The following is a 12,124-nucleotide window of genomic DNA, read 5'->3' as shown; positions in this document are numbered from 1 at the left end:
GTGGATGATGTGGAGTTACTGGCAAGAGGAAAAAAAGAGCTACAGGAGATGGTACAGAGAATAGTAAAAGCAGCGAAGAAAATGGGACTATATATAAATTCAACTAAAACAAAATGTATGGAGTGGACAGATGGTCAGTTTAGGAATGGTCAAAAGTTTAAAGTAGAAGTAGAAGAAGGAACATCATACGAATTCGAAATGGTAGAAAGATTTACATACCTAGGGGCAATAATATCACGTAAACCTATCATTAAAGAAGAAATACAAGCTAGAATAATGGCAGGCAATAGAAGTGTACATGCACTTAATGTAATGTTGAAAAGCAAGTTTCTATCAAGAAGGGCAAAAGTACAGCTATACAAAACAACTATACAGCCAATAGTAACATACTGCAGTGAGACATGGACAATGACAAAAAATGAACAAAATTTACTGGAGATCTGGGAAAGGAAAATACTAAGGAAGATATATGGAGGAAAAATAAGGGACGGTTTATGGATAAGAAGATCAAATGATGAGTTAAAGCAATTATACAACCAACCTAATATAATAGGAGTGATAAAGGCTCAGAGACTTAGATGGCGAAGCCACATTGAAAGGATGCCAAACACGAGGACTCCAAAAAAGGTACTAAACTACACTATAACTTCAAGAAAGAGAAGAGGAAGGCCGAAAAATAGATGGAAGCAAGACGTCGAAAAAGATTTGGAAAGAATGGGGCTAGAGGGCCAAAAAAGAAAAATGAGTGACAGGAAGGAATGGAGGAAAATCACATATCAAGCCAGAGAAGAGCTCAGCACATAAAGAAACGTGAAAATGAAGAAAGAAAAAAACAAACTTTTCAAGCCATCGGCCTCTAAGGCCTTTAGTGCTATTGTATATATATATATATATATAACCCAAGTGATAACAAACAAACTAAACGAAATTATGATATTTGCGAAAGAACAACTTGGTTTTAGGTCGAAAAAATCATGCACAGACAATATATTTATGAGGCAAATTCAAGACAAATAATTATAATACAACAAACCGACATAATATTTTAATGTTTCGTGGACCTTAAGAAGGCATTTGATATGATCAAATTAAAGGATGTTGTCCATTTTTTGTACGTAGGCGAGGTACTTCTACCTCTACGAATAATTAAAATGATTAAAAATAGCTACCAACGCAACACAATAAAACTAAAAGTAAAAGAAGAACGAACTGACCAATTGAAGCAGATAATGGGATAAGAGAGGGGAATTATCTGAGTTCTCTATTGTTGAATCTTATCGTAGAGAAGATAATAAAAAAGTGAGAACTAAAGAAGGACACTGAATAGGAGAAAAACAACTTAAAATAATCTGCTATGGAGAGGATACAATACTAATCTCTCAAAGTGAATATGATTTAGTACGTATATTGCACCAGCTTTATAATCGGCAGAAAATTTAACATGTTAATTTTCCCCCTTAACAGCTATATAGGCATCACACTATATATAGCTACGGAAAACTCGAAACAGAAGTGGAATAGAATGAATAGAAGAAACAGAGCCCCAGAGTGTCAGAATGAAACAATATGAAGAAATAAAAGTATGTATCGGGAAAAAAATGAGAGACAGAATTTACAAAACAGTCACCAGACCAATAATGACATACGCGGCAGAAATACGACCTGATACAGACAGGACAAAAAGAATGCTACAAACAGCAGAGATAAAACCCTTCAAAAAATCGATGGTAAGACACCATGGTACGGACCTAGATCTAAAGATATTACAAGGGAAATGCAAGTTGGAGAACATTAAGAGCTGGCTAAGAAACATAAGGCTAATGCTCCACGGGCGACAAATTTACGCTAGCAGTAGCCGTAAAACGAACTTAAGGTTCCGCGAAACGGAATAGGAATAGCCGAACTGAACCGACCACGCACAAGTCCTGTGGCGGAAAATCCTAAAACAAGCCAAGACCCAAAAAGGGTTGTCGAGCTGTTTTTTAACTTAAATAAAAAAAACTACGGAATCACAATCTCCCAACTTTTCAACTTTCGTTTATATTTTACATAGAACCCCTGGATTGTATTATATTGCCCCCTCACGCTCCGCTCATGTTACAATAGGACAATAGTATTCAAGTGAAAAAATCTTAAAAATTTGTATTACCAGATCAAGCACAGTAACACATGTTTGCAATAAATAGCTGGACCTTTCTTCACAACATAAGATAAAAAGGTACAGATAGGATAAATAGGTTGTAAAATTGTGTTATGATACTTTAACAAAAATTTATGAAGGAACAACAAAATATTATATTTTTGATAGAGTAGCTTTAATGAATTTTTTGCCACTTTGCAATGTCGTCTTAAAGAATTAGTTCACTAATTGTATTTTATAACACTGTTCTTTATTTTTACATAATACAAGTATGCACTTTTCAATTTTCATTGTTTTGAAATCACCTGCCGCAATATCAAATAAATCAGTATATTTATTTTTCTTAATTAATTCTACTTCAAGTACAGCTTTTCTTCTCTTAATTTTTGCAGTGGAAGAGAAGGGATACCTTTAAAATCAGACTCAATTTAATCAGGTACTTGTTCTGAGCCGAAAAATATTCAGGTTCAGATATTATTTCACAGATCACACACATCAAAACGAACGTAATAAACAAGCCAAGCACATATGTACTTCTTAATATGAACTACAAACTAATTTGCAGAGTAGCAGAGTACAGATTCCGAGCTATCCAAATAAGTCAAAACAAAAGTCGGTACGCTCTCAATTAGAATTGGAAATAAACATGTTGCGCAATATGATATTCAAACTTCAAACTGTTTGAACAAGTTTGATTTCAAGTCAAACCTACAGATATCGGAATCAAGTCAAGTCAAACTTTTTTGCAGAAATAGTTTGGTTTTCAAGTCAAGTCAAGTTTCTTGAATAAAATCAAACTAGCTTGACTTGATGCATCTCTAATTCCGGTATTCGGGATCCCGGAATCACGGTATTATAAGCCCTAGAGGGACGGTTTCCCAATAGGAAGATGACCAGTTGGAAGACCATGAAAACGATGGAACGGTAACTTACTGGAAGAACATTCAAAAAACGGACAAAGTCATGTCTACACAAAAAGAAGGCGATGAAGAAGAAGATACTTTTTTATGTGATTAGGTACTTTACATATAATTTTAGTTCTATTTATGTCATCGTTTTAAATTTCAAGTATTTATTCTTTTTTGCCATCTTCCCTTAATGTCCAGCTCTTAGCTGCAATAGGATTCTGGTGCAATTAATTAATCTACGGACCAACTAGATCCAGACATAAAAATAAAACGCAGAATAGCAATGAGTAAAACTACTTTTATGAAAATGAAGTCATATGTTTGCAATAATCATCTTAGTTTAGAACTAATACCAAGAATGGTTAAGTGTTATGCTTGGTCTGTACTTTTGTATGGTGTAGAAGTGTGCACGCTAAAAATATCGATCATGCACAGAATTAAAGCATTCGAAATGTGGTTTCATAGACAAAAATGCTGAAAATACCTTGGTCCGCAAGAGTACTAAGTACAAGAAGTACTAACTAGGACCAGCAAATATAGAAAACTGCCAAAGACTGTTAAGTACCGGAAAATGTCTTACCTGGGACATACAGTGAGAGGAAATTGATATAAAATATTGCAACTGTAGGTTGGGCCTGTAGTTTTACTACAGTCTACTGTCACACCTGTTTAAAATACTCACCAAAGTCATAACTACCTGACTAACAAGGACATTAGATGAATACCAACCATATAAACAGGCAGGTTTTAGAAAAGGCTATTCAACATCCGATCACCTGTTAACCAAGGAAAATACTAATAGAAAAATGTAACAAATACAATTCTCCAGTTTTTATAGCATTTGTAGACTACGAAAAAGCTTTCGACACTATAGAACACACGGCCGTAATAAACGCAATGAAAAATTGTAGAATAGACAGCAGATATATTAACTTAAAAGAAACTATGAACCAAGATACAGCTACATACTACCTAAATGAAAATAAATAAACGAACTCTGTACCACTAAACAGGGGTGTCAAACAGGGAGACACTCTATCACCCAAACTGTTCACCTTAGTTTTGGAGGAGGGTTTTGGATAAACATCAATGGCAGCTACCTCGTAATCTACGATTTGCGGATGATATAATCATGATAGCTACCGACCTACAAGAACTGCAAGCCATGCTTTGAGAACTACCCACATAATCTTCTAAAATAGGACTGAAAATAAATTTAAACAAAACAAAAGTCATGCACTCCGAAGAAACCGTGGCAATAATAAACGACAAAGTTATAGAAAAAGTTGAAGAATATATATGTATATATATATATATATATATATATATATATATATATATATATATATATATATATATATCCATGATTTATCATGTGATTTATAAGAGGACGTAAGTTTTTTCAATCTTTTGTTTATAAAAAATCTCTTATCTTAAATGTCCTTTTGGGAAGCTCTGATGATGGCACGTTATGTGTTGAAAGTACTTAGCTAATTATTAAATTTTTTTTTTACACAGAGGGCCTCTGTAAGTGTCATCGTCTCCATTCCATTGATCATAACTGGTAGAATACAACTGTTGAATAAAGGATATTCTTTAGATTTATTGGAATCTTTTTATTTTTCAACACATCACTGAGTCTTCCTACTGCTGCCCAAGTCATTCGGCCATCTAAGTTGATTGTGATATTTTGATTTGTCATCACTTTTGTTTTTGTATAATGTTAATGGTATTGTGGCCGGTTTGCGGGATGCAAAGTTAGTGTAGGAAACAGAGGTTGAACCTTGCAAAATGGACACAAGTCCGGTTTTATTTTTTTTCTGGTAGATCAAGGGGTGCTTATTATAAGACTAACTTTTTCTGAAAAAGTTTCGCCCCGGAACCCCCTTTTTCACCCCTTTAAAGGGGGTAATTTGTGGTTTTTGCGGAACGTAGCCCTTCCTGTACCTTTTACAAAAAAAATTTTTTATAGAAATATGAAGAGGACTATATTTTCTATGATTTATTTCCCGACAGCATATGTCTATCATTCACCGTTTAGCGGGGGTGGCGCCCCAAAGTTGACAAGTTTTTAAAAAATATGTTTTTAAAAAATATATATTTTTCCCTAACTGTAACGGAAATTAGGATAAAATCCTGCGACAAGTATTCATAAATAAGTGGCTGATTTTTTGGTATAGGTTTCACTTAAGGGTAATTAGCCTATTTTTAATTACAGGGTGTTACATTTTAAAAAACTCCTTTTTATACCATCTGAACCGTTTATGCTAGAGTAAAAAGACTTTCAGCGATTACCCACGTACTGGTGCTATTTACAAATTTGTATAATTTACCCCCATTTTTTCCTCGGAACCACCCCAAAAAAAGAAGAATTCATAAATAAAGTGATTTTCTTGAAATCCTTCACACACAATGCCCTTTATTAATATGCTTCATATATCATTTTGTGCACGTTATTATTATTCATGCTTGGACACCAAAAGCGATTTTCTAGTGCAACCCCTGTAGCCAAAAATAAATAAATAAAATGGGGGTTGAAACTTTTTTTTGTTTTTTGCTTTTTGATCCATACGAGCATATGCTTCATCAATAGTGCTTTTTAAAAATATATATGGTTATTGCAACATTCCTGCGGAAACCACCCCTATCCTTGAAAATATACTGCAGAAACTACCCCTATCCCTTGGCGAGCATGTTTTTACGATTTCCTCATTACTTATGCATTATTTTTAAACAAAACTTATACAAGGTTAAAGACCACTATTTACTCTAAAAATTAGGTTCTATTCATTTTTTCGTATAAGCAACCGTTACGGCACAGTGGCGCCGTAAACTTCGTGATATGCTTTGGCGGACTCCAGTTTTGTTTTTTATTTCGTCACTTGTTTATTTTATTGATAAAGTACTTATGTAAAATAAAGCAACACAGTGTAAACTACAAATTATGACCTATACACATTTTACATTCTTTGCCCCCCAAAGCCACAGTGGTGGCCCAAAATCAATTTTTGCATATTTTCGCCACCTACACGCATTTTATTTCATTAATGCTACCTTAATAGCACAATATTTACCCTTAAGTGGTCGCTAAGCAGTGGCGTATCCAGGGAGGGGTGATGGGGGCGATCACCCCCCTCAAACCAAAAGTGATATTATATTTAAAGATTATAAAAATATTCATTTATTTTATAGAAATACTTATATTATTATTTTTATAATGATGGCGTACTTTTTATGTTTTAGCGACAGTGGCGGATCCAGCATCGTTAAGGGGGGTGCCAATTGGCTAAATTTCTATAAAAATAAATGAATATTTTTATAATCTTTAAATATAATATCACTTTGGGTGTGAGAGGGGGGGGTGATCGCCCCCATCACCCCTCCCTGGATCCGCCACTGCTTAGCGACCACTTAAGGGTGAATATTGTGCTATTAAGGTAGCATTAATGAAATAAAATGCGTGTAGGTGGCGAAAATATGCAAAAATTGATTTTGGGCCACCACTGTGGCTTTGGGGGGCAAAGAATGTAAAATGTGTATAGGTCATAATTTGTAGCTTACACTGTGTTGTTTTATTTTACATAAGTACTTTATCAATAAAACAAAAAGTGACGAAATAAAAAACAAAAACTGGAGCCCGCCAAAGCATATCACGAAGTTTACGGCGCCACTGTGCCGTAACGGTTGCTTATACGAAAAAAATGAATAGGGCCTAATTTTTAGAGTTAATAGTGGTCTTTAACCTTGTATAAGTTTTGTTTAAAAATAATGCATAGGTAATGAGAAAATCGTAAAAACATGCTCGCCAAGGGATAGGGGTAGTTTCTGCAGTATATTTTCAAGGATAGGGGTGGTTTCCGCAGGAATGTTGCAATAACCATATATATTTTTGAAAAGCAGAATTGATGAAGCATATGCCCATATGGATCAAAAAGCAAAAAACAAAAAAAAAATTCAACCCCCATTTTATTTATTTTTTTTTTTGGCTACAGGGGTTGCACTAGGAAATCGCTTTTGGTGTCCATGCATGGGTAATAATAACGTGCACAAAATGATATATGAAGCATATTAATAAAGGGCATTGTGTGTGAAGGATTTCAAGAAAATCACTTTATTTATTAATTATTCTTTTTTTTGGGTGGTTCCGAGGAAAAAATGGGGGTAAATTATACAAATTTGTAAATAGCACCAGCACGTGGGTAATCTCTGAAATTCTTTTTACTCTAGCATAAACGGTTCAGATGGTATAAAAAGGGGTTTTTTAAAATGTAACACCCTGTAATTAAAAATAGGGCAATTACCCTTAAGTAAAACCTGTACCAAAAAATCAGTCACTTATTTGTGAAAAATTGTCGCAGGACTTTTTCTTAATTTCCGTTACAGTTAGGGAAAAATATATTTTTTTTAAAAACATCTTTTTTAAAAACTTGTCAACTTTGGGGCGCCACCCCCGCTAAACGGTGGATGATAGACATATGCTGTCGGATAATAAATCATAGAAAATATCTTCATATTTCTATAAAAAAAATTTTTTGTAAAAGGTACAGGAATGGCTACGTTCCGCAAAAACCACAAATTACCCCCTTTAAAGGGGTGAAAAAGGGGGTTCCGGGGCGAAATTTTTTCAGAAAAAGTTAGTCTTATAATAAGCACCCCTTGATCTACCAGAAAAAAAATAAAACCGGACTTGTGTCCATTTTGCAAGGTTCAACCTCTGTTTCCTACACTAAGTAGTCGGGGCACACTTTAAACTATTTTATTGGTTTATTTACAACAAACTACATAATAAAATAAGTAAGAAAACTATGACAGTTCTTTTCTCCCAGTTTCTAAAAGCCCCTGGCAGACGTCCATCAATCCGTCTCCTCTTCTTTCCCCAGCCGGTCAACACATATGTGGTCGTAGGCTAACTGTCAATCTGCCACAGGGCTCCCCTCCAGTGAGGAACCTACTGGTTTCGAACGGCAATGTTGACCGTGTTACTCATCAGACGGTTGGCATATACATGTTCTTCCTGCACCTGTTGGGCCGCTGGAATATATGCTGGCTTGAGTCGGTCCATGGAAATTCTCTGAGGAACATTTTTGACATCTACAATTAGAAACTTGTCACTTCGTTCCAACACTCTGAACGTGCCGGTATAGTGAGGTGTAAGCGGAGGCTTTACTTTATCAGTCCGCAAAAACACATGACTCGTAGTCTGCAGATCCGGATGGACAAAGGCAGTGCGGACTGAGTGGTTGCTCGTCAGTACAGGCCGCAATGCTCCCATGGTCTGACGTAGTCGTTGGACAAAACTATGCTCGTTGGGTGTAGCAGCACTAGGGACAAGCAGCTGTCCAGGGAGACATATTGGTTTACCATACACTAACTCGGAGGCTGTACACGCAATGTCCTGTTTGAAAGTGTTTCGAAGGCTTAGCATGACCAGAGGGAGGGCCTCGACCCACGATACTGTGTCCGCGACGATCAGAGCAGCCTTAAGCGTTCGGTGAAAACGTTCAATACATCCGTTTGGCTGTGGGTGGTAGGCAGTGGTTTTAATATGTTGTACACCTAGCAATCTATTGAGCTGGCGAAATAAGTGGCTCTCAAATTGCCTACCTCGATCCGTTGTTATGGTTGCTGGCACACCAAACCGAGATATCCATCCCTCAAGGAGCTTCTGCGCAACAACTTCGGCTGTAATTTCCGAGATAGGTATGGCCTCGGGCCATCTCGTGAAACGATCGATGATTGTGAGCAGGTATCGAAAGTTCTGATTTGTTGGAAGTGGGCCCACAATGTCGACATGTATGTGTGCGAATCGATCGTCTGGAATTCCTATAGGTGTCACAGGTGTAACAGTGTGACGTCCAATTTTGGCACGTTGACATTGGATGCACTCTCGTGACCACTGCTTGACTTGGTGATTCATGTTATGCCACACAAAGCGTTCGGAAATCATTCGTAATGTAGCAGCATGTCCTGGGTGGGACTGCGTGTGGAACTTCAGGAAAACATCTCTCTGGAACACAGCTGGCACATAAACTCGTATACGACCATCTTGCACTGAACAATAAATAGGTCGTTGACTATCTGGTAGAACTATGCGCTGAAGTTGTAAGGAGCTAGCAGGATCGGTCAGAGTCTGTTGGAGAGTCTCATCTGCAGTCTGAGCTTCGGATAGCCGGTTATAGTCAATGGTAATGGGTGTTGTGACAGCGTCTACTTCGGTTCGTGAGAGACAATCGGCAACGATATTGGCTGCACCCTGAATATGTCGAATGTCGGTTGAGAATTGTCCAATAAATTCTAGTTGGCGTATCTGTCGTGGAGACTGCCGCTCATGTCGCTGTTGGAAGGCAAACGTTAAAGGCTTGTGGTCAGTATAAATGGTAAACGGCATGCCCTCAAGAAAATGGCGAAAGTGATGTATGCCACTGAATATGGCCAGCAGCTCTCGGTCATAAGTGCTATAGTTTCGCTCCGTCTTAGAAAGCTTTCTAGAGAAGAAAGCGATGGGTTGTAGATGTTCACCTATAATCTGTTGCAAAACACCGCCTATGGCAACATCTGAGGCATCAACTGACATGTTCAATTGGGCATTCGGTGCTGGGAAAACCAATTCAGTCGACGCGGCCAAGAGTTCTTTGACTTTGGAGAAAGCTGCTGCAGCTGCTGGTGTTAATGTCAGTTCTTGCTTCTTTTTCTTTTGCTGAGACAGTAAGTCCGTTAATGGCATTAGTTCATTCGCAGCATTTGGTAACCAACATCTGTAGAAATTGAGCATACCCATAAACCTTCGTAGCTGTCGATAGGTCGTAGGTTGTGGAAAGTTGCGAATTGTGCCTACTTTAGCCGGCAATGGACGAACGCCAGTTGGGGAGACCGTGGCACCCAGGAAGTTTACTTCACTTTCGCGGAATTTTGATTTATCCTTGTTAATTTGAAGTCCATTTGCTTCCAGAATCCGAAGTACTGATGCCAGGTGTTTCTCATGCTCGGTATCAGTCTCCAAGGCAACCAAAATATCGTCGATGTATACATACACATATGGGCATTCTCGAAAAAGGTGATCGAGGTACCTCTAGAACGTCTGGGCAGCATTTCGCAAACCGAATGGCATTCGGAGAAACTCGTAAAGCCCAAAGGGGGTTATTACAGCCGTCTTTTGTACATACTTCGGGTGGACTGGAATTTGGTAAAAAGCACGTGCCAAATCTATACAAGAGAAAATTTTCTTTCCATGTAGCTGGTTAGCAAAATCCTGGATGTGCGGTATTGGGTAGCGATCTGGTTTGGTCATGGCATTTAGACGGCGGAAATCTCCACAGGCTCGCCATCGTCCATTGGACTTCTTAACCAAGTGAAGCGAACTAGCCCAAGATGACTTTGATGGTCGGATAATGCCTGCCTGCATCAGCTCGTTGAATTCTGCTCGAGCAGCTTGAAAACGATCTGGTGGAAGTCTTCGTGGTTTAGAAAATACTGGTGTACCTCGAGTCTCAATATAGTGCTGGACCCTTTCAGTATCCTCTGGTATAGTGGCTGCCGGACGATCGTAAGGATGGGCAGTGGATAGGCCTACTTCTGGTACTTTAACACGACGAGACACACAGGTAATACTGCTTGACATATTTGAGCTTACTAGTCGTTTGTTTCTCATGTCAACACTGATGCCATAATGTGTAAGAAAATCGGCTCCTAGTATGGGTGTAGTGACATCTGCGACTACAAAAGTCCATGTTACAGGTTGGTCTAGACCAAGGTTTAGTGAAAGTTGTCTCTGCCCATACGTTTGGATGCACGATCCGGTGTCAGAATATAGGCATACAGTGCTGGGCCGAGTCGCAGTGCAGATTTTACGTGGAAGCACACTCAGGTCTGCCCCTGTATCAATAAGGAACTGAAGTTGGAGAACACCATCGGTAATGAAGAGGCGGCGTGGTATGTGAGGGGCTGCAGTTGTGCCCTTTCGTCGTTTTTTGTAAAACTGCAGGGTGGTCTACATTTCTGTGCTTGTGCACCAAATCTTCGATGATAGTAACACTGCTCGTCAGATGATAACTTGGTACTCTTGACCATTTGAATCTGTTGCCGTTCTTCAGCTACAGCTAATCTGCTGGATAAAGCGCTCACTTGGTCATTCAATGCAGCCACTGCTTTGTCTAAGGTAGAGCTTTCGGTAACAGCCATGACTGGAAAACTGGAACATCGGAGGTACTTATCGGCTTTCTTAGCAAGCTCTTCTATATCTCCATCAAGAACAGATATAACACTTCGAACCGAAGGTGGTAGGCGGTCCAACCAAAAATTTTTTAGAACTTGTGTACTAATGCTATCCGTGGCCAGAGGTTGCATTCTGTGGAGTAGTTGAGTGGGTTTTAAGTCACCCAGAGTGAGCCCCATTAATCTGTGGATCCTTTCATCTGAGCTAATGCCATACCTTTCGAGAAGGCGAGCTTTCAGTTGTGTATAGGCATTGCCAGCAGTTGGATTCTTTACAATATCCGCCACTTCTATTAGTATGTTACTGTTTAAACTAGCAACAGTATGGTCGAACTTGCAGTTGTCAGATGTGATTTTGGCTTGTCGGAACTGCGCCTCCAGCCGAAGAAACCATAGTTCTGGTTCATTGGGCCAAAAATCTGGAGCTTTTATGCCTACCCGTGCAATTATTGGGTGATCATTGCCTTCGTATAGTGTAGCATTATCGTTTGGCATTGTTTGGTCGTTATCTGTCATAATGTCGTCTTTTAATCGTTGTACTTACAGTTTTTTTTCTCGGGGTCACCAATGTAGCCGGTTTGCGGGATGCAAAGTAGTCGGGGCACACTTTAAACTATTTTATTGGTTTATTTACAACAAACTACATAATAAAATAAGTAAGAAAACTATGACAGTTCTTTTCTCCCAGTTTCTAAAATCTCCTGACAGACGTCCGTCAATCCGTCTCCTCTTCTTTCCCCAGCCGGTCAACACATATGTGGTCGTAGGCTAACTGTCAATCTGCCACAGTATAATGTTTATTAAAACTTTTAAAAAAGTCAACCAATTGGATTAAAAAGCATCAGAATGTTGTCGATTTAATGAG

At 38.3% G+C, this 12,124-nt stretch overlaps 1 protein-coding gene across 1 annotated transcript; it reads right to left on the bottom strand.

Annotated features, from left to right (window-relative positions):
- Positions 1-10,908: 10,908 nt before the first annotated feature.
- LOC126880836 (uncharacterized) lies at positions 10,909-11,775 on the bottom strand. Its single transcript, XM_050644902.1, has one exon. It carries the CDS (start codon positions 11,773-11,775, stop codon positions 10,909-10,911), a length of 867 nt encoding a protein of 288 aa, XP_050500859.1.
- Positions 11,776-12,124: the final 349 nt, after the last annotated feature.

This window comes from Diabrotica virgifera, chromosome 2 (genome assembly GCF_917563875.1).
Source record: "Diabrotica virgifera virgifera chromosome 2, PGI_DIABVI_V3a".
NCBI classification, from domain to species: Eukaryota; Metazoa; Arthropoda; class Insecta; order Coleoptera; family Chrysomelidae; genus Diabrotica; species Diabrotica virgifera.
This window is presented reverse-complemented; position numbering and strand designations above follow the sequence as displayed.